The sequence below is a fragment of the Stegodyphus dumicola genome, chromosome 8, assembly GCF_044657685.1.
Source record: "Stegodyphus dumicola isolate Sdum_Otavi_A_Nest chromosome 8, ASM4465768v1".
Classification (NCBI taxonomy): domain Eukaryota; kingdom Metazoa; phylum Arthropoda; class Arachnida; order Araneae; family Eresidae; genus Stegodyphus; species Stegodyphus dumicola.
The window spans coordinates 101,457,935-101,482,525 of NC_140775.1; the positions used below are offsets into that span (position 1 = coordinate 101,457,935).

The following is a 24,591-nucleotide window of genomic DNA, read 5'->3' on the forward strand; positions in this document are numbered from 1 at the left end:
AGGAAATGCAAATATATGACATTTTCAAGAATGAAGTTAATATTATAATACGAAAAAACCCTTCTGCATCAATTTTTATGAAATATGCTTATAAGGTATTTCTCCCGGTATCTTAGCATGCCTTCGTGGTGTAATAGTCAGCACACTCAACGCGTATTCGAGAGGTCCGAGGTTAGAGTCCCGGCGAGGGCAGTGCTCATTTTTCACCTCTCCTGCTTCATAATACCTAATGTCTCTACAGTGGCGCCCGAACTAAAAATGCTGATGGATGATGATTCTCCACCATCAGGATTTGGTGATTGTGTTCCCTAATACCCAGTCGCACTTTAAAAGGGAAAGTATATAAGGTATTTCTGCCAGCTTCTTAGCATGCCTTCGTGGTGTAATGGTCAGCACACTCGGCGCGTATTCGGAACGTTTGAGGTTCGTGTCGGCGAGGGCGTTGCTCATTTTTCACCTCTCCTTTCCAAAATATTTAATGTCTCTACATGCTGGCTTATATATTTAATATCTAACTAAACATTTTTGAGTGTGATATTTGTATTTAGGATGCACAAATTAGGGACAATTGTTTGTTTTATCTTCTACATCATTTAGTTGTTATTCGGTAATTTTCCTAATTAGGTATTTATACTTGTTGAGATATTTACTTGTTGTTGTTAATAAGCAGAAATTAAAATTCATCGATTATTTTCATTTCATCTCATTAATTTGTTTAAATCGTGTAGGACAACACTTTTGAAACTTTTTAAATTTTGCGCCATATAAATAACAATAAAAATATATGCACCACCATGTATCAATATACTATTAAAAGAGGAGTTATTTTACATTAATTCCGAATATTCATTTAAATCTTTTGTTTAAAATTGTACGCTGAGGAAGGAAAAAAATAAAGGGACAGTTCTATATCTCCCTTTCTATTGGGCCGATTGTTGAAATCCAAACTGCGTTTTCCGTGTCTCGAAAGCGCGTTTTGGGATTATAGCTCTGTTCTAACATAGGTATTTTGACACAAAATCGGACATTTTCTGAAATAACATACCAGTTTTTTCCATATTTCGATTCTATGACTCATATTATGCCTAGATATTAAATTTTGTAATTTTTGGTGCGAAATTTGTGGAGAAATTTAAAAATTTATCTTGCGATTTTTTTTTTCAGTTTGCGCTAAGAATAATTCACTTGGCGAACTTCTTAATTTATAGCAACCTATTTTCCTTTCTTTTTTCTTCATTGCCCATGAGCGGAAAAAAAGTCGTTGTTCATACTTTCAAATAATTTTAACAAAGTGCGTAAGCCACATTTGGCATTATTATCGCTTATAAATTTCAAAATGTGCCAAAATGTAAATTCACGCATATCTTGTGAAAGCATGAATAAAAAACTCTAATTTTTTGCAGGTATGCTTAGAAATACATCTACTTTAAGATGATAGTAAACTTTTATAATTCAAATTATTTTCCGAAAAATTTATAAAAATCATTTAAAAATACAAATTTAAAAAATAAATAATAAAAAACAGGCGAATTTTATTTGGAATGAGCCTTAATTTCGAAATATGAAAGGAAGAATCAAATAAGTTTAATAAAAAAGAGGTATTAATAAATATATATCAAACTCAATTAACATGGAGGAGCTAAAATTTTGAGGGCTAATTTTTTAAAAACTATTCTTGCGATTTTTACAAAACTTAGCAGAATTTGAGTCGTAGAATTGAAATATGGAAAAATATTGGCATGTCATTTCAGAAAATGTCCCATTTTGTGTGAAAATACCTATATTAGAACAATGCTGTATATAAATCTAATACATATCCTAAGTCGCGCTTTCGAGACATGAAAAACGCAAGTTGAATTTGGTCAATCGGATCTGTAGAACGGAAGATATAGAACTGTCGCTTTCCCCCCCCCGCACAGTGTACCAATAAAAAATAATGTAATTTACCGTTAGTAGTACACATAATAATACATTACGGCATAATACATTAGATTATCTCTTAGTGAATAATCTCAAAGAAAATTTTTTTTAATTTGAAATAATATTTTCTTTTCGATACACTTCTAAAATATAACTCATTTTCAAAAGCACCATTTAACTCATATAATTTTGTCTCAGCTGCGTACCAGAATTATTAATTTGTTTTGGAAATCGTTTGTTTCAATTTGCATGACCTATTCTCATAGAAATTATTAAAGATATGCATTTTGTCAGCCGTAACCCACCAAAGTTGAGCTAACAAAAGGAATTCACGAAAGCGAGATTAATCATTTCCATGATAGTGTTATTCTTAATGATTAAGAGATTTAAAACTTTGGTCATATCTAAAAAATCATACCTACAGCAAAATTTACCCAAACAGTCAACTTGAATTTTTTTATAATGTATAAATAGTATGTTTCGTAATATTAGGCTAACTTTAAAGAAAAAAAAAAAATGTTTTTTTTCCACACTATCATAGCTCTTACTTAAATCTTTTTGATAAATTGGGAAATAGAGAGTAACTATAAAAAATTTGCAAAAATGACTTCAAATTTTCCTGCAAAAGTTTTTTTAAAATAATGATAATAATAAATCTCAAAAGAAAATTTTCTAATTTTTAACCGAAATTTTTAATATAATTTGGTATATATTTTTAATATAATTTGGTAATTTGGTATATAAAATATTCTCAGCTCCCAAATATAATTTGGGAGCTGAGAAGTTATAAATTCTTGAAGTTTTGCTCTGAGAGAAGTTTTATTTAAGAAATGGCTTCATGCATCTGACTAATATGCGGCTCTCCAGCTGAATCTTTCGCGGGATTTGTTTTGGTTTTATTTGATTAAGGTAAAGGAAGCAAAGGCTATCTGTCTAAGGGAAGGGACGCGTTCGTGAAGGATTTTCTAATTGAAATTGGCTCACATCCCCATTAGACATCGGAAAATCCGAGAAAACGCTCATGCAGCCAGCCCGTTTGCCTAAAATCAAGCGCATGCCGAACTACCAGTGTTCAGTGACTTTACAGCTCGGCTTCTGGGCCATCTTTCACGGTAAGCTCCGATTCAAAATTTAGCTTATTGCAGTATTTATTTCGTAAATAAATGTTAAAAGAGAAATAGCTCACATATAAGTGTTTTATGTTATATAAGGCATTTATCAATATTAAGAAATACGAGAGGAATTAAAAAATTAATTAATTAATATATTAACAAATTCTACGTGAACCTACCTTTTTCCGGTTTTCCTTTCTCTTTCCTCTCTCTACTTTTTTTACTATATATATATATATATATATATATATATATATAAAGAGCATACTAAAGTAGAGTTTTGGTAATTAGAAATTTTCAACCCTTTTTTTAATATTGTAAAATTTGAAATGAGAAAAGATAGAATAAGCTTGAACTAAAAGAATCCCGTCAGTAGGCTGAAATAATGTTATACTGTTACCTACAATAAACATAATTCTAACGAGAGATCAAATAAATAGTTATTAAAAATGCTTGAAAATAGTTTTTAATATTTGTATTGTTGCGTGGCAAAGAGAAATAACAAATTTAATTACTATAGCTCTGATTTCTTTTCTTTTAGTTTACAGTCTTTATGATCCATGCGAATATGATGAACAGTGTATACACTTGGTGGATCCGAAATCCCTGTGCAAGTCGGTGTGCATTTGTGCGCCTTGGGCGAGAGATAGGAGAGGACGATGTGTCTCTATTAGTAAGTGCTGGAAGTGTCATTTTATAATGGTGATTAATTTAGTAATAATTATAATGATAATAATAATATGTGTCCTTTTGTATTTCAGCTTTGAAAGTTATTGCAAATAATACATTGGATACAAATTTTGATGATTAATGTGTCGATGGGGGTCATTTCAAAAATATTATTTCATAAAAACAGAGTGAGTTTGGTCATCTGAAATGGGATGGGATGGGATGAGTGAGATTATTGGCGCAAAATCAAAGATGATTATAATGCGCCAAACGTGAAGTAATGTGATCTAATTTGATGAATTTAAAACAAATTATTAGTAAATAAAATAAGAAGGTGGACACATGTATCAAATCTAGAGGATGAAGTGACATAAAAACAAGATAAAAAGCACACAAGTGGTAAACATTAAATACAATGCACAATCTTCAAATCAAATTAGATTAGGTTATAAAAGTGAGTTTCTTTTAAATAATAAAATAAATTACAATTGGCCTGTCTTCCGATTAAACGGTCGAGAGGTAAGTCACAGCTATTAAAATATTTCTGACGAAGACTATTAAAATATGGACACTCAATTAAAATATGATTGATAGACAAACATTACAATTTAAACAAATAGGCTCATTCTCAGCCTTCAAAAGGTAGTTTGTGTCACTCTAGTATGACTAATTCTGAGTCGAGTCAAAAGAAATTCCTCCCTACTACTTTTAGCAAATTCCCAATGCTCAATTCTAGGTTTTACACTTCTCAGCTTGTTATGAAGCTAAACGTCCCAAAGTTGCTACCATTTTTTTCGAATCTTCTCTTTGATGATACAACAGATATCTCTAAAAGGGATTAGGCGACTAGACAGTTCAACAGCAGATTTCGCTGAGATATCTGCCAGCTCATTTCCCTTTTTCAGGCATGCCCGGGAACCCAGCAGTAAAGGATTTTATATCCCCGAAGCCTTAAGCTTATGTTTATCTTCAGAACATCCACTATTCCGGGATTCTGATTAATGGGAAAAGCTTCTAACGCTTTCAGCGCACTATACGAGTCTGTATAAACTATGAACGTTTTGTGGCAGAGCTCTGAAATGAACAAAAGATCATAATATATTGAAGTTAGTTCAGATGTTAAGACTGAGAAAGCGTGATGCAAACTTCTGCCCTCTACGTGATCTCCAATTACAAATGCCATCCCAACATGAACATTTGACTTGGATCATTCTGTATATATTGGATGATAACTGCTATATTTATGCCTGCACTCAGCAAAGGGTCATCTGAAATGAATCTATCATTTCATAAATAGTTATAAAAAATCGGTATAGGACATTCGAATCCTTGCATTCCATTCAACGAATCTTGAAAAAGATTCGGAAACTCGGATATTTGGGGATCATTCACTCATTCAACGTCTCACTCTTTCGAATCCTTATCGGGGATGGGGGGGGGTTGAAAGGTAAGCGTTTTACCTTAAATCTTTGAAATATTAGTTTTATTGCCATAAACTGAATAATCTCAGGAAGAACAAACCATTCATCACATCGGACATGTCAGTTCATTAAAAAAAAAGTTGGCTGGCCCCTGAATGAATTCTAATCTAGTTTTCTTAGCCTTTATCCTATTGAAATCATATTCCCAGCAAATTCATAGTACGGTGAAATATCTATATTCCTTTACAAATACCCTGGCGAAACATCTTTTGTGTATAGGACTACTATAATATGTAGTTAACTATAGTAACACGTGGTAGTAACCTCCCTTTTTAATTGCAATCGGCCGCACTAAAAGTGTGTATATACCTATATATATATACACTGACTACCAATAAGTATTTGGACACCTATGCAAATGACGATATCTGCGGTCCTAAGGTACGTCACGGACTCCAGGAAACAGCATCGGCTTTGGTCGCATGCAAGATGCCTCGCAGTTCGGAGCTCTCTGATTTCGAGAAAGGTATAATTATCGGGTATCACAAATGTGGCCGATCCTTAAGGGACATATCTAGCTATCTGAAGTACCCAAAATCGACAGTGTCCTATGTGATTAAGAAGTGGAAGGTGAGCGGTGATTGTCGTAATGTGCCCCGAGTCGGCAGACCAACGAAACTGGGAGATAGAGACCGACGAGTGCTGTCCAGAGAAATTCGGAAGAACCGCACCCAACCGATGGCCCTCATCCGTGAGGAGTTTCAACAGGCATCCGGGAGTGTTGTTTCAATGAATACCATCCGTAAGGAAGCACATCTGCTTGGTTTTCACGGTCGTGCTGCTGCCCATAAGCCTTCGATCATAAAGTCCAACCGCGCTGCTCGGTTAATGTTGTGCAAAGCACATCGAAATTGGACCGTAGATCAGTGGAAACGGGTTCTTTGGAGTGACGAATGAAGGTTCACCCTTTACCGTTCGGATGGCAGGGTCTGGGTCTGGCGTCTACCTGGAGAACGTCTCCTGTCAGAATGCATTGTGCCAACAGTCAAGTTCGGCGGAGGTGGAAGTGGAATTATGGTCTGGGGGTGTTTCTCTTGGTATGGGCTAGGACCCTTGGTCCCCATTCATGGTAAGCTCAACTCCGATGCCTTTTGAACTATTTTGGATTACAATGTTCTTCCTGCGTTGTGGCAGTTTTACGGGTTGGACCCCTGTTACTTTCAGGACGACAATGCCAGTTGTCATGTTTCGACTTTAACCAAGGCTTGGTATGGTGCCAATGGAGTTCATCGAATGGACTGGCCTGACCAGAGTCCAGACCTGAACCCTATCGAGAACCTCTGGGACGAGTTGCATCGCCGAACTCAGGGGTGCAGTACCCGTGCAAAAATCGGTGAAGGAACTTCAAGTCTTCTCCAAGCCGATTGGAAGAAAATACCCCTAGCTGTCATACAAAGACTTGTGAAAAGTATGCCCCGGAGGTTCCATGCTGTAATTACCTCTCGTGGAGGCTCTACCAACTATTGATTTTGAATAAAGTTAGTTTTTCTTTTCTATCACAGGTGTCCAAATACTTATTGGTAGTCAGTGTATATGTTCACTCTGTTACCCGGCTCGGTAAGCTCAGTTTTTTATTCTATTGGTAAATTGTGCAATTTTTGCTTTAAAAGTAATTGAATTATTTATGTTGCGGTTAAGGTTTTTATGCCTTTAGTTAATCTACATGCAACAGTTGCAGAATTATCAACAATTTAAAAGTTGTTCAAGTACTGCTAAGACTAAAGAAGTCGCCATTTGTTTACATTTGAAACTCTTGGTAGAATTGTGAATTAAGTCAGTTTCTGCACCAACTTCAGTGTCTTTTTGTGGAGTGAGACCAAAAGTAAACTTTCAGTTTTGTGCACAGAAAACTCTGTCTTCTTCCCCGGTGGTTGAATTGCTTGTTTTTGTGTAGAAATTCTGATTTTAATTGTACAAATTGTCTTTTTTTTTTTTTTTAAATGCATTTGGTTTTTTTATATTTTTCTCTATTTTACAATTTTTAATGAAGATGTTTTTGGATTTTTATGTATTTTTGCCTTGCCATGAAGTGAGAACTGAAGTAACTGAATGAGAAATATATCTCTAATGAAATTCGAGGAAATAAAGTTTAAATGAAGTGCAGCAAAAAATGAGTATAATTTAATGGGCCGTACAAGGAAGTCATGTGGTGTCCACATCAGACTTTTCAATTTTTGTTTTTACTACCAAGATTAATTTGTTCGCTTTTTCCTTCTTTGCAGGCGAAATCACATATAACAGAAGTCAAGAAATGTACAGAGTCGGTCTTATTGCCGTTACTTGCATCATCATCCTCATTGTAGCGGTGTCATTGTGGGTCACACTAAAAAGGTAAATCTGATATTCTAGAAACATATTATGCAGTCATTTTCGTATTACACCAAATACAGATGATTTTTTTGTACAGATACAGATGTATAGATACGATTTTTGTACAGATACGAATACAAATGATTTGTCTTGAAATTGGCGATCCGGAATATGCGTGTACTAAGGAAAGTGTGCTAAGATATGCTATCCTTTATTCTTTAACTGTAACGTTAAAAAACATACTTGTGAAGTTTTATTGCAAGGTATATTTATAGCCTTTAATTATCTTTCATGTAGAGGGCTAATATGTGACTATCGTCTTAAACATAAAACCTTTTTTTTTCTTCCCCTATCACACCTGAGTAACTTAAAAAAATGCAAATCATCTCTTCCCCTATCACACCTGAGTAACTTAAAAAAATGCAAATCATCTCATACATTCGGGCCAATTTATTTTATTTTAATAAGTGTATCGAAATTTTGATTAGCAATAGTAATTTAACCCCCTTTATAATCTTAATTATTATGACGATTATGATTAAGGTCGGTCATGATGATTCGAACTTACCGGGTTTATAAATTATGCTAAAATGAGGCTAAAAATATTAACAACAAAACATTAAATTTCTCGAGCGAGAGCAGAGATATAAACTGTAACTGCAGTGAACTTAACAAATGAAGTAAAAATTCAGATAATGAAAACTAATGCCTTAAAATGTCTTTTGGATATTCCAGTGCCGTAATTTAGTGGTTCCTAGACCTTTATACCTCTTCATCAAGACTAAAAATTTAATGAACTCCCATCCTCTACGAAATTCTTCTAGAAAATCATCTCTTCCATTTAAAAAAAGTACAGATGGCAGCGAACTAAAGTATGTCTAGCAGACAATTAAAGTACATATTACATACGAATGGTGAATAAACTCGACTAAAAGTTAAAAAATAAAAATTGAAAATTTCCCATATTTCGAGGCGACTGATCGCTACAAAAACTTTTTACCACATTTGGTTCTCTTGAAAATTTGTTAGTCATGTATCTCTTGACGGTTTCTTGTGTTCTGCTTTGGTGTACATATTAACACACCTTGAGAAAACCTGCTTCATTTGAAGGCTGCATATGAAAATGATCAATATTCCTTCCAGTTTTATTGAAAGTTGAGCGCTGCAATAATTCTACAGTGCAGAAAATTATTAGGTAAAATTAAATATGTGCGTTATGATCATGAATGTTCTGTATATATGCTTTTTGAGATATTTTGCATTTGAGTCTGCGCCGGGGTTGGAATTCCCGTACATTTTCATAGAAATCAGGGTACTTACGTATTAACGTAACCATCTTGGCGTAATTTAGCGATTTTTACAGATGAAAGGTAAAAGTTACATATTTGGCGCAAGCTGGCGATTTTCACCCTTTTAAAAACTTCCCAAACTATCCATATTCATCGTAAGTCGGCAAACATTATCAACATATCAAAAATACGCACACTGTATCAATTTAAAATAAAAAATTTAATTATTAAATAGGAATTAAATGATACATTAAACAAAATCACATTTTTCCCGAAATCCTTCTGCAATATTTTTAGCTACTTTCCCTGCCATCTGTTTCCACTTTAAAAGACAGAGAATATCATAAACTCGGCTCTGCGCGCTGCCTGTCTACTAAACGCTTCTCATCATTATCCCTTTTAGAGATATTGCTGCAAAATAATGCTTTCCTACAGAAATTTTCCAGCAGGATATTTTTTATTTTTATTTTATTTTATTTTATTTATTTATTTATTTATTTATTTATTTATTTTTTGTGTGTGTGTGTGCGTTTTGTTTACCCCTCCCATTTCTGGAAAATTCCACACACGCATATTTTAAAATTGAGTTTAAGGGGGAAAATATTAAGCTTTGTTAAAAAAATAAAAAAACTATTGGACTTGAGATACAAGAAGAACGCATATGCAAATGGTGACGTTATACTTGCCTGAAAGACTCTATGAGCATGGATGGCACTGTTTGATACACACGGAAAATTTGGCTGCTTCTACTTAGGTAGTTGAGATAATATATAAGTTACGAAATCAGTATGCGCTGACGCATCTTAGGTTAGGTAAGGTTAATTGTTTAAAATACGAGGAAGATTACCTGCCTAAGGAAAAGAAAGTCTTTTTGAAGAAATTTCTAAGAAAATTTTATTCGCATTTCACGTCATATACGGAAAAAATAGGAAATTACTCACGGAGTAAGCGATCTCACGGAGATTTCAATATGTGACGAACTATTATCGCTACAACAATGTTTTTTTATCAACTGGTCCATTTTGGGAACCCGAACAGCTAAAGAGAACATTTTTGACAATGAGTATAAATGAAATGCTATTGATCGAAAGATTAGCTAGTTATTTACAATGATCCCAATGAATGGGCAATAAAGTTCATTTGAACGAGATTCAGGTGCCTTTCCTTAAAATATCTTTAGATCAGATGCCACTTTTAAAAAAATCTGCCTTTGTCTAAAATTCTTTGTTCTTTCGCAGCTTCCATGGTGGGCACACTGTCATCATTCCTTCCCTTAAATACACCCTTATCGCAAGAAGTTTGTTACGCACAATTTATGTGCACTTGAAGTAAATACATTGCCTATAATCAATATTCAGTTTATGCACTGAGTTTCATTGCAAATGATTGACGGAAAGTGAATAAGACGAAGCAAAACCTCTTACCACATACACGAAAATTGTTTTATGATTTCGTCTATAAAAATGCTAAAAACAGTTGGAAATGCATCCGAATCCTGAAGAACTATGAAGACAATTTAAAATTCTCAAGTTACTGATAATAATAACTAAATCTAGAACGACAGTGGAGGATTCGTAATTTTATCAAAACAACAAAAGAAAGAATCAAAAGAAAGAAGCGATGATAAATTTAAACTTGAATGAGTGACTTCAAAGAATGCTGGAAAATTCATTTATCATTTACGACTTACGCTTCATGCACGAGGGCAATCAGTAGAACTGGAATTAGAGAAATCTATGAAATCACAATCACATAGCAAAATGAACTATTCCATGCAGATACTTTTAAGGGAAACAGCAAATAAATGTATGAATGTTTGACGAGTGTCTTAAATTTTTAATTAGAATTTTCTCCTTTTTATGAGATTATTGTAATAATCTGTAATAAAGAATGCATTAGCATCAAAGATCTTAACAAAAAACTAAGGAAAATTAAGCATGTTTATGTTAAATGCAGTGCCGGCGCCATAGGAATCGGTGGGGTCGGTAAGAATTTAAGGCGGCAAAATTTTTGGAACTTGGAGAAATACCTAGCAACGAAGGATCTGCAGATGTCTCACGGAGCAGCAAAATTCCTACCGCCGGCTCTGCAGCATACGTAATTCGCTTGAATAAATAATTTATGGCCTATTTTTTGTTACAAACACCTGCATCTTTTTATATTGGGATATTTTTCGATTTTTCGCAACACTTTAAGTTTTTTAGACATTTAAGGGGCTATTCAAATGGCCAGCTTTTGAGAGTTCTACTCGGTTCGATATAAAATTTTTAATTGATCTTTCAGAGTAAATGCCTAATGAGTTGTAAAATTTTAAAATAATAAGCATACTTCTTAATAATTTAAATGTTTTAAATATAAAAACATAACTTATATACGTCTCATTAATTTAAATCTTAACTGATAGTTTTTACAAACATTTGGACTATTAATACAAATAATGAAAGAATGTTTTATATTTTACTTTTTTCTATAATGTTGAACTTCGAATTACTAAGGGAAGTGCTTGATGAGTCGAAACACTGCTTTCCGGATGTGTCTATCCTAAACTTAAATCTCTCGTATTGTACTCTAACAAAATATCTTTGCTACTGAAATAAACAATTGAAAATGCCAGAATTGACTCGTTATACTAGTGATTGCTAGAGGACCACGTTTAAATTGTATTTTTTAAAGTTAATGTAAAACATGAATTAATAGAATGTTTTATGGAACGGACAACCAAATGAATAACCGATTATAGAAGGTACAGCTAAAATTATTTTTTATGAGTGACCTTTTAATGTACAAACATTATTAAAGAAAAAGAAAAAAAATCAATTACATTATTATATCTATATTTAAAAATCACTCAATGAAACGGTTATTTTACCTAAGCCAACAAAAATACTTTTAAGTGAGTGGCCAATGCGCGTATTTTTTCTCAACTGTAATTTGAACTACTTTTATTATTATAATTAGTGATAACGGCGACGAACACAGTAGTATACGTAAAAGGGAGGGATGCCCTGTGATGGACTTTTAAGGGAAACAAACTGGTATTTAAGTTACATATTTCGGAAAAACACGAAAATGCTCATGCAACCAGCCTGTTCAACGAGATTTAAACTACGGACTGAACTACCAGTATTCAGCGACTTTTACCGCTCAGCCGCTTACTGTGCCTAATTTGAACTACTGAATCCTGAAAATGTTTAGCTTCATTATTATTTTGTTCTTCTCAAACTGAAACTTGCACTTCTATTTTTGTCTTTATACAGGTCCTGTCGAGAGCAAAATTCGGACGGACAAAGAAGATCCATTACACAGACGAACTCAAATTCACAGGGCCGCATATCAGTAGATCTAACAACTGACAAACCTCCCTCTTATGATGATGCTTTAGTCTCAGGAAATGATGTAAGTAAAAAATTTAGTATGCTTGCCAGTGTCAGAATATACGCGCCCATATGTATTTAACTACACTCACTCTCCACTCAATAATACATAAACGTTCTCATTTGAAAATAATTAAATTCATAATAATATTATCATTTTACGTGCATTTATTTTAGTAATATTATCATTTTATTATGCATTTATTTTAGTAATATTATCATTTTACGTGCATTCCTGCGTATGGATGCACCTGAATAGGCATCTACTTTTAACTGCATATGGATGCATCTGAATAGGCATGCATCCATATGCAGTTAAAAGTAGATGTTTAGTTTAAATTTTGTTTAATATCAGAAGAAAAAAAAAAAAATCTGATGCGTACACCATACGACTTTCTTGCACGGAATATTAAATTACACGCATTTCTTCTTGCATTTTATTTAAACTTATTGGATAGAATTAAACCTACTTCGCTGATAGCGCATAAACCAGAATAGAATAAATAAATTCTTTAAAATTTAATATGTTTCTTTACCATAGTGACACTCTCGCGCTAAGTTCACTTAGCAGAGTTACATTTCATTCACTTTATAACTTACACATACATACATGGAACTGCGGTGCTTAACCACCAGGGTGCCTGGGCGCATAGCCCTACCCCTCACCGAATAACATGAAAAAAGTTTCGAATTATGAGAAATATAACTGAATGTGCTAAATAATTAAATAAATACATATTTTTTTCCTTAAGTACCTAATTACTAATCCATACATAATTAACTATTTTTTAACACTTATTTCACAGAAGAATACATGTACACACAAGAGAAACAAAATACGAAGTGCGACGCCTTAGTGCCACTAGTAAAAACAAAATGCAACCAGGAGGAAAAAAGAACAATATACAATAAAGAATCTGAGCAACAATTTGCATAACACATATACAAAATTACATATTACTAACATTTAGGATCGCCCTTGGGCGTTTACTGAAATTGGGGTCCCTAGTATCATAACAATAGTTAACAACCACAGGATTGTCCAGAAGTTCCTGTTTATCATAAAATGCCCTAGATAGGCGGCAATAAAAATCACAAAGATCCTCTATTCTTAACTCTTTACGAATTTGGCTATTCCGAATGTACCAGGGGGCATTACATATCATACGCAATACCCCGTTTTGGGCAGCTTGTAACTGCCTTCTCAAACTTTTGCACGAGTATGCCCAGACGAGGCATGCATAACTAAGAATTGGACGCAACATGGTTTTGTAAATGAGCAACTTATTATCAATAGATAGAACACTGTTTCGAGCAATTAAGGGGAAGAGTGAAGCTTTACTAGCTCGAAACTTCCTGAGAATATGTGTAACGTGTGGGTTCGGGTTCCATGTAAGAGATTTACTGAGGATCACCCCAAGATAAGGAAATAAGGAACCTGCTTGACCCAGGGAATGTCCACACCATACATTTGCAGGTGAGTTGGGAAATTCTTCTTAGTAGTAAACAGTATGGCATGTGTCTTGTCGACATTCACTTTGACTTTCCATTTGGTCAGCCAAGTCTTTAGCGAGTGGATGTGATGTTGTAGCTGTTGTATTGCTGAACTAACAAATGCACTTTGCGTAAGGATCGCTGTGTCGTCTGCATACATGGCTAGTGTTGTGTTGTGTGTAGTGGGGATGTCGTTCACGTAAATATTGAATAGGGTAGGGCCCAGAAGGGATCCCTGTGGAACACCAGCTCGTACAGGCCGGTTTGTGGATAATGAACCAGAAACATGAACAACAAAGTGTCTACCGGTTAGGTAGGATTTAATTATGTTTGTGATGTAGCCTGGGAGTCCCAGGTTGTATAATTTGTATATGAGGGCATCCAGCCATACTCTATCGAACGCCTTGGCGACATCTAAGAAAAGTCCACCAGTGACACGATGTTGTTGCATCCCACTGCTTATTAACTCAACAACTCTGTAGAGTTGATGCGTTGTCGAGTGCTTACGCCTGAACCCAAACTGATAGGGTATGAGGATCTTCTGCTCATCCAGGAAGATGTTTAGTCTATGGAGAATAACTGCTTCCACGATTTTGCTAATTGAGCTTAGCAAACTGATTGGTCGGTAATTCTCAGGAGCAGTGGCAGGCTTGTTGGGCTTTAGCAGAGGGACAATCTTGGCAGTTTTCCAACAGACTTTATAACTCAGAAAGCACAAAATTTATATCATCTGAAGAATTATCTAATCGTTGCCACATATTCTATTCAAATACTATAATAAATCTAAAACGATGTATAAAAGAAATTTAAAAAAATTTTTTTTTTCACGGACGATACAGTATTTTTCATTAAATTAATTCAGTTCTCACTTCGCGACAAGGCAAAAATACATAAAAACTCAAAATATCTATATTAAAAATTACGAAGTATATCTTAAACATTTATTTCCTCGAATAAAATTCCAGAATGGATTAAGCATGGTTTAATTCGCAGTAATAAATAAGGGCATTATTTTTGTTGTTGCGAAACTTACTTTCTCTAGATTGGCAACAAATCCACTCTTTTGATAAGTTTCAAATGTAAACAAACATGGCCGCCATGCCAAAAACAATTAGGCTTAGCCCGCACTTAAACAACTTTTAAATTGTTGATAATTTTACAAATATTGCATGCAAATTTATTAAAGGCATAAAAACCTTAACCGGAAGATAAGAACAACATAATTCAATCATTTTTAAAGCAAAAAATGCACAATTTACAAACATATAAGAAAAAAGAAACTGAGCTTACTGAGCCGAATAACAGAGTGGATATATATATATATATATACATATATTAATACACTTTTGGTGCGGCCTATTTTGAAACCAAAATACGAGGTGCACATCTACATGTTATAGCAGTTCCACATACAAAATTTCAACGTTCTTGAGGCTACTCGTTTTGGTGCTACTTTGGTAGACGGTTGCACGGATTTTGGCGATTTTCCTTTGGCGAGTAATACAACTTATGGTAAACCCATTGCTGGATAAGTTATTTATGGTAACCGATACTTTGTTGTCATTTTATTTAAAAAATAGTGCGTTTTATTGTGCATAAATTCCGTGTTTAAAATATTATTTATGGCTTTTAAATATTAAACATCAATTTAATTTTGCATTTTTATTTGAAATAAAAATTTTATTGTTTATCATATTTTATGAAATTTTATGTTGTGGATGATGTAATCAATGACGTCACCTTACTTTAAAAGTAATTCGTTTTAATATGTATAAATTTAATCTAATGTTTTAAACATTATTTATGGCTCTTAAATATTAAAATACAATTTAATTTTGCATTTTTTTAAAAAATGATTGTATTATGTATGAATTTTTAAATAATTTTAATTCTAGCCGTGATATAATAAGCTCTCTGATTGGTTATAGAATATTTGTGCATTAACGAGCTGTAATCAGCTCCCTGATTGGTTACTGACAATTTGTGCATTTCCGCGCCGTTTTAAAATTTAATTTATATCTTCGAATTCCTTCAAAGATGTCTTCAAAGATATTATCTGAATTATGATTCTGATTTTTTATTGTGGGACTTATCAATAAACAACAGGTTAAACACTCAAAAAAATGTAAGTACATATTTTTCTTTTATTTTATAATTGTATACTTCAATTTTTGTTAAAAAAATTAATACACTATTTTCAGAAATTGCTGAGATAATTATTGTCCATATGTTTTAATGTTAATTATATTCTATATAACGTATTTTAAAGTATTTAAATTTAATAATATTCTAATTCTTTTAAATGTTGGTATGATGGTTTTTAATTCGATATTCAATTTCAGTAATATTTTAATCTAATTAAACGTTGGCCCAATGTTTTTATAGCGGTGTTTTTATTCTCTTCTTTGCTATATGAAAGTAATAATAACCTCACTTTAGTATTTTATACTCATAGTAAATGTATTTATTTACACTTTACTTGTTTTTTAAGATGTAAATAATGTATTTATTTACATCTTAAAAAACGACATTTTCAAAAAAAAAAAAAAAAAAATTAATCCATTATTTCTAACGATATTTATTATTTTTTTTTTTTTTAAGTTTCGAATACTTTACTATGCGTAAAAACAGCGTTTTTCAAGATGGCTGACGTTTGTAGAAATCGCGCCAACGTAAATCGCCAAAAATCCGTGCAACCGTCTACCAAAGTAGCACCCTCGTTTTTAAGTTATGCGAGATACGTACGTACGTACGCACAGATGCCACGAAAAATTATCTTCAAAATTCATTTTAAATCAGCTTTATATATATATATATATATATATATATATATATTTTTTTTTTTTCGGGGGAAGAGTCCTTTATTCAGCCCTTACGTGCAGAAGTCGCGTAAAAACATCGTTAAATTGCTCTCGATAGCCGTCACAATGGATATTTTCGTTGAAATATGATACCCGAAATTTTTCGCGATTACAATACTTCCTTTCTACTTCTTACAAGGAAGTAAAAAAGTATTATAAATGATTCGATTCAATAGTACAACATTATGTAACATGCTAAATTAATCCACATAGACTGTAAACATTAAATAATGAAATAAACGTGTTACGTTGGTTGTCAAATGCTACTAGCGGGCCAGCCCGCCAGGTGACTGGGCTACAGCCAAAGCAAAGATTATAAGTTCTACATATACACTCTGAAAAGAAAACATATAAAAACATTTCAGTATGAATGAAATCAGTTCACTCTTTCCGTCCCCCAGACGGTATAGTGGTTAGGGAGCCTGACTGCGATACCGAAGAGACTGGGTTCGAACTCCGTAGAAAGCATGGTTGCAACTGCCCATCCGTTCATAGGAAGCAATGGTGGCCCACTTATGAGGTGCCTCCATAATAAAGAGACTAACACATCTGGCATTAGTATAGATTAATGGCCTGTGTTACAAAACTGTAACTGTTCACAATCTGCCATTGAAAAATAAAGTTCATTCTTTCCAAGCAACAACCAATTCGTAAATAATTTTTTTTATTCCCAAACCAGAAAACAAAAACTTTTGACACTTCAAAAAGTTGGCAACAGCAGCTATTTATTTAAAATGCTGACATTAACGAAAAATTTTCTACATACAATAACGTCGCGTGCAATCGCGTGCTTTCTTCAACATCAGAATATGACCTTGTATAATAATATGTTTCAAGCTTGTCAATGCTATTTTCTTATATTTTGTAAAACTTAAATTTTTTACCAACAAATTCTACGATCTTAAAGGGAACAGTGGCAACATTTTTCGAAATAAAGCAAATTTTTATCTCCAGGGCCCAAGACTGTTGCCACTCGGAAAAATGAGTAAGAAAAGCAACGTGTTTTAGAGTTTTTAATTTAATATCTCGGCTGATTAAAGTCGCTCGAAGATGATAATGGTCGAAATGGTTTCCCACGAATTTTTGAAATCGGGAATAATATATTTAATGTTTGGCAATGTTATTTTTATTTCATATTTTGTAAGACTTAGAAATTTTTTATGAAGAAACTATACGATTTGTAAACGAGCAGTGGTAACGCTTTTCGAAAAAAAAGCAGACTTTTTATCGAAGATGAGAATGGTCGAAATGACTTCTCACGAATGTTTGGAACCTGGGGGAGGGAGATAGTTCTCTCGAAGATCAACGCCTCACCGTTCCGGAGAAGGTAATGCTACAAACAAGACAGAGAGACGCGTATATATTTTAATAGTATAGATTTTATACGGCAGTTATGTGAAAATATAATAAGGTATTAAATAATGTAGATATAAATTTTAGGTACTCTTCTGTTTTGAGGGCCGTAAAAAAATTGCTAACAGCGCGCCAAATCTAGCGTACGCACTGGTTTCAGATTGCGTAAGTTTATATAGTTCTATATTTCTTAAGACGACATTGAAATACTAGTTTAATTTTTAAATCCTTTTTTGATGCTTTAGCGATAAGTCGGTAGCGAAATAGCGATGCAGGCATCCATTCAGTTATGTTTAGCAATTTTTACATAAATTATAATAATGATCTGAAATAGTTATTTACTCTTAAGCTTCCATTCAGTCATGTTTAGCCTTTTTCATATAAACTATAATAATAATAAAGTATTATATGAAATTAACCTTTCATCTAAATTAAAACATCAATCTTAGATAGTTATTTACTGTTATACTTCTTTTCTCGCCGCAATTATTTTTGGCAGCATTGGCATCAATAACAGTTTGGCGATTTTTTACGGCCCTCAAAACCGAATAGTACCAGATTTTATTTTCTTAAATATCGATCCTGGACATGTAGTTTCAAGTAAAACGTTTCTCGCAATAAGGTATCAAAAAAGTTCATTATCACCCTTGGGAGTATTAAGAGTTTAAAAAATGAAAAAAATCTGACTTTATATTTCCCATACAGCAAAATATTCAATGGGCTTTGAATATTTAAATATTAAAAATTTCATGGGGATAAAAGTTAAGCATCATAAAACTTCTACTGCAAATTATAAGCTCAGTTATAATTTACATTTTGGGAAACAGCCATTGCAAAATGTCTTTATTCATTAGAAATGAACTGGTTTGCATTTTGCAGCCGCCCTGATAGGTATAATGATTAGCTATTCTAGCTTCCCTATCGTTGGGTTCGGGGTGGAATACCGTAGAAAATTTCATTATACAGTGTATGTGTGTTATAGAGGGACTTAAAAATACTGGCAAGCCAAAAGTTTTTCTGGAGAAGTTTGCACAGCTGCCAACTTTGTAAAGAAGAACAATAGAGAAGTTCTTGCGTTCAAAACCTGAGAAATTAAATTGATAAATTAATCAAAATACTTTTAAACATGGTAAAAAAATTAATGTGCATACTATATTACAGATAAACTTAGTAATGAACCATACGTATATTAATCAAAACAAAATTACATAAAAATATTTTCTAATTTGGTTGAATCTTCATATACAGTTCTACTTGTACAGTATATTAAAACAATATACATCAAATAAAATTTAATAAGGAAAATTATGCTAAAGATCATTAGGGGTTGGGGAATGAAATTTGGACAACTTAAGATTCATTAATTCAATAATAGACTGTGCAAATATTATTTGCATAATTTAATTTTCTTACTGAAAAACACTTTCATTCATAAAGGCTAAAAACTAAAAACTAGAAGATATACCAAAAACATGCGAGAGTTGGCAGGTATGCCACGGGTTGATCAAAAACCAATTAAACACACATATTTACTAATTAAATATTAGTTAAATTTTCATATGAAATTCCACAAATGTCTACAATAAAAATTTAATAAGAAAAATTTTGCTGAAGATCATTAGGAGAGGAGGGAGAAAATTTTAAACAATTTAACTTTCATTAATTCAAAAAATTATAAAATAATAAAATTCATTTATCACTAAAAGTGCTTTCCTTATTGAAAATTCAAAATTAAAAGGCAGGAGATTCAGTGAGGAAAACTGGGAAGTTGGCAGTAGGAAGAAAGGGAGTGAAAGTCCCTTAAATCCATCTTGTGGTGTTCTCCTTCAAAACTGAAATTTCCACTTTCTCACAGGTGTAATTCAGTCAACATTAGTAATGCCTGCTATGCAGTGCTTTCAGTGATAAGACAGCTTAATGACTGATGGATACTGGCCATTCCCCACAAATGCATTGAGTTGCAAGTGTCTGGCCATTTGAAAGAACTTCTGAAAATACTTTGCAAGCAATTTCTTAACATGCGCATATTTTAAACAAATCATACCATCCATCAATTACATTTTAAACAAATCAGAGTAGTAATGAAAATTATAACAATGTTTTTGTAAAGCAATCTAAAGATATACGGGCATTCCCCCCATACGTGTATTTCAGTTATTATAATCAAATCTCCATTAACAGGCAGTTTGTAAATAAGACTTTGAAAGAGGAGATCAGTCTGTTCCTATTCATGGTATATATTTTGATAATGGACAAATGCCTTGATGCTGTGAATGTCTGTTAATGAGAATTCTATTTATACATCATTAAATTTTAGTATAAACAATACAATAGTTTAAACATTTGCTCACAACAAAATTACATTTATTTATTTATTGAACAAGAAAAAAATTACAGCTTTTTAAGATATTTTGAGTATTTCTTAAAAACTGTTTAGAAAAAATGTTATTAATTCTATCTTATTCTCTTTCAGGTAAACTCACCTCCAAACTTTAAAGAAGCATTAAAAAACTGTATGACAGCAAAGAGATTGTTGAGGCAAGTTTCAGCACCAGCTGGTCAACTTCTACCACATACTCTTCAACTTCCTCCTTCAAATGGCATAAACAATTCTGTGATTAAAGCATCAAAGGAAGTTGGTTAAGATCATCACAAAGTGGAATGAACTACCTTGCAATAAAACAGACGACACTTTCATAGTGATGTGGGCTGGTCCCATGAAAAACAAATCACAACAGAACTTAAAAATACATTGACGTGATTAATCAATAACCAGAAGTATCTGAGAACTTGCAAATAACTGTGATTTTTATGAATGCAGGTTATGAATGTTGATTAATTATTTAAAAAATTGCATGTTGACAACATCTAATGATGGAATCTTTAACAAATGTGTATATTTCTTTAATGTGTTCAAGAAACTTTACCTATCTTGAAAGTGATTCAATAATTATGGAGTAAGAGAGATACATAAGCAAAATACTATATTGCTAAACAATATCAAAAAATACTATTTTTAAGGTGTAACATTAATGTGAATCATGTATATATTACATAACAACACACCAAATTTATTTTTATCTAATTGTTATACACCAGGGATTCTTAAACTTTTTTGCTCCATATATATATAAATAATTACAAAACAATTTCTTTTAAAACAAAATATAAACATGCCTAGTATTTTCGCACATTAAGCTGCTGAAAAATTATCAGTAGAGACATAAAGTAAGAAATTTTGAACTAATTTTTCACAAAGACCAAGAATTGAAATTCATAATTAATAAATTTCAAATAATCCTATAAATGCAATAAAGAATTTAAAAAATGGTGAAACCAAAACTTTTCAAACAAATAATACCCCAATTAAAAAAATTAATAAAATTTAAAGAAAAATGAACATAACAGAAGAGGAATTCAATCAACTTCAATGCCACTTCGTTAGGAGGAGGAACATTGAAATCTCTCTTCCACAAAATCTTTGCTTTTTTGTATCCAGAATTAGCCGATGAACCATTTCAATGTATTTTAATTGTAATAGTTCACCCGAAAATAAAATACTTCAGTGAAAAATTCAAATCAAAATTTTACCTTTACCAAAAAGCATATAATCCACAGAATTTAAAATGAAAATGAAATTATAAAACTTCAGTGAAGATTTAACTCATAAGAAGTAATTAAAAACTTCAAGCACTTTCATTAGAACACCATCGAACATTGAATAAGATCGTTACAGTAGTGATGTATAGGCTGTCATTTTGGCTTCATTGGTGAAACTAAAATACCTTGACGAGACAGTAATCGCTCAAAAGGCTAAAAATTGAAACAAAAGCTGGAATTTTAAAATCAAATGAAAACTTTTAAATACTTCAATGAAAATTTTAATTTTGACAAAGAAAAAGATTCTCATGAAGGTGCCCAAAAAGTTTTTAATAATTGTTTTGTAGATATGAGTAGGAAAATCCATAAAGTTCAATTTTAGATTTTTTAATTTTGTTATTTAAAGTTATTTTTTAAATTTGTTACAAAAAGGCTGAAAAGGGAACTATTGTTAGAAAAGTAAAAAGTCTTCACGTCATAGGCTTATCATGACGACTTAAGAATATATAAGGCCTTTGTTTAATAACAGAATAGTATTAATTTAGAAGTCAAACAACAAAAATCAGCGTTATATCTTCAAATTTTTACAGGACTAGTTTGGATAGTTGCCGCCCAGACGGTATAGTGGTTAGGGAAGCCTGACTGCAATAAAGAGGGGAATGGGTTTGAATCCCGGAGAAGACATGGTTGTAAACTGTCCATCCCTTCATAGGAGGCAATAGTAGCCCACATATTACATGCTTCCATAATAAAGAGGCCACCATATCTGGCCTTGTATAGATTAATAGACTGTAACTGTTCACAATCTGCCATTGGGAAAAAACAAGTTTCGATAGTTTTACCGAACTATCATCCTCAGCTGCAAAAGCGCAAATGAACGAGATAAGATAACTAGTCCTGTGAAAATTTGAAAATATAGCACTGATTTTTGTTGTTTGACTTCTAAATTAATACTTGTTCAGCGTGTTATTGTATCTTAACAGAATAATAAAGAGAAAAAATAAAAATAAATAAAATCCTATAAACCCTTTAAAACATTCTTATTTTTCCTTCTCTTTCAGATAAAAAATTCATACTTTAAAAAAGTATTAGAAGGTATAGACTACTCCAGATTTCTTTAAAAAGAGATAAATAAAATGCTGACCACATTCCTCACAGAAACTATAAAATTCACCCTGATTGAGAGCCCCAACCCCAGAAAAATCTGAAATTATCAGAAATCTAATAAGCAATTTTTCATAAATTATATACAAAACTGCAAACATATTTTTAAAGTATTTGTTGAAATCTATGAAAAGCAAAGTACTTTTTTTTAAAGAAATTTGGAATTTTTATTGAGAATATTTGAGAACACGCACACAAATATTTTGACTTGGAAAAAAACAAAGTATTCCTTCTGCATGTACACAAATAAGTATCTTTCTGTTCTTTTTCTGCATATTTTGAGGAATATTAGATAAGATTTAAAAATTCTACAAAAATTCAACTAAATGAAAATATAGCATAATAATTATTTAAAGAACATTTAATATTGATGCTTGTTCTATTACTATGTAACACTAATTTTATAGCTACCATGATCTTTAATCCCAATTCACTAACAACGGCCGAGTGGTAAAGTCGCTGAACACTGGTAGTTCGGTCCGAGGTTCGAATCCCGCGAACGGGCTGGCTGCATGGGTGTTTTCGTGGTTTTCCCCATGTGTAACGTGTATACGAGCCAGTTTCCCTTAGAAAGTCCTCCACGAAAGGCATCCCTCCTCTTAGGCAGATAGCCCTAGTGTGCTTTGCCATAATTAAATACACCACCACACCACACACCCAATTCACTAATTACTCTAATGTATGAAGACAATGCCACTACTGATCAAAATTAAGCATCTAAGAACAATTAAAACACTGCTTCAATCTTTGAATAAGAAATGCAACTTAATCTGACGGTCATTAAATAATATCATTATGAAACAATGGCAAACAATTCAATAAGTTAAAAGAAATCAGATTTTTGTATTTGATCAGTGACTTAAATATCCTAATATTCACAAAATGGTTATTAATACTACATTTTACACAAAGTAATATTATTTAATTTAGATATTGCTTCTGTAATTTATATTAATGCGTGACATATAATATAAATATTTTCTTAACTTATAGAAACTTAAACAGATCTCAGGTAGATGGATTTGCCATTCATACCTCGAGTTTAATATTACAGTTTAAATTTCAATATTCTTGTATTTTTCATACTCTATTGTGCAAATTTATTGTATTCAGGATATTTACAATGAAAAGTGAATCAAAGAAAAATTAAATGTTAAAAAATTAGCAAGTAGTCATAAATAATGCAGCACAAAAATTGTCAAATTTAAATGTCAAAAGCATATACATGTTTGCAAAGTAGCTTAAAACCTGAGCACACTTTTCATCAAATAATCAATGACCAGATTTTGCCTGATGTGTAAAGAATTTCTCACAACTGAACTGCAATATCTTTATTATCATTTTATACATTGCATTTTTCTATAGAAGTAAACAAATAATTACAATAAAAAACTACACAATGTTCTACAATCATTCAATTATTTAAAAAATGCTCAAAGATCAGCATTTGATGCTTCAGCACTTTTGTAAATGAGACTGCTATATTTTATTCACGGCTGCATTCGTAATGCTCCATCCAATCGAATTACACAGCCATTTAGCATGGGATTTTCAATGATTGACTGGACTAAATGTGCATATTCATCAGGCTTTCCAAGCCTTTGAGGGAAAGGTACATCTTTTGCTAATTCTTGACGAACTTTCTCAGGAAGCCCTCTTAAAAGTGGAGTATCAAACAACCCTGTCAAAATAATTAAATTACAAAATCATTAAATTCCACTTTTTGGGGTTAATTCATAAATGCTCTAGAAAGACAAACATTCATAATAACCAAATTTAAAAGCATGATGCTTAAACATTCAGAAATGTTCTATAATAAAGAATATACTAATTTGAAATAAAGGTATGATGAAATATGCACACATACATACACACACAAAAGGGGGTGAACTCCACATTTATTTGCTTTCACAACTGAAATGTTGAAGGTTGAAAATAAACTAATTAACAGGATGGTAGATAAT

General features: G+C 32.4%; 2 protein-coding genes across 4 annotated transcripts in view; one reads left to right on the top strand and one right to left on the bottom strand.

Annotated features, from left to right (window-relative positions):
* The window catches only part of LOC118193957 (uncharacterized), a 114,830-nt gene extending 94,100 nt beyond the window's left edge, over nucleotides 1–20,730 (top strand). For all 3 annotated transcript variants that reach the window (XM_035365124.2, XM_035365126.2, XM_035365125.2), the window contains exons 5-8: nucleotides 3,574–3,705; nucleotides 7,405–7,513; nucleotides 12,039–12,177; nucleotides 20,337–20,730. In XM_035365124.2, coding sequence (XP_035221015.1) covers nucleotides 3,574–3,705; nucleotides 7,405–7,513; nucleotides 12,039–12,177; nucleotides 20,337–20,507 — 551 coding nt within the window. In that variant the 3' untranslated portion in view covers nucleotides 20,508–20,730. The remainder of the gene's footprint in view (nucleotides 1–3,573; nucleotides 3,706–7,404; nucleotides 7,514–12,038; nucleotides 12,178–20,336) is intronic.
* Nucleotides 20,731–23,943: 3,213 nt separating this feature from the next.
* The window catches only part of LOC118193956 (3-hydroxyacyl-CoA dehydrogenase type-2-like), a 30,205-nt gene continuing 29,557 nt past the window's right edge, over nucleotides 23,944–24,591 (bottom strand). Inside the window, exon 5 of the mRNA XM_035365123.2 lies at nucleotides 23,944–24,308. Coding sequence (XP_035221014.1) covers nucleotides 24,118–24,308 — 191 coding nt within the window. The 3' untranslated portion in view covers nucleotides 23,944–24,117. The remainder of the gene's footprint in view (nucleotides 24,309–24,591) is intronic.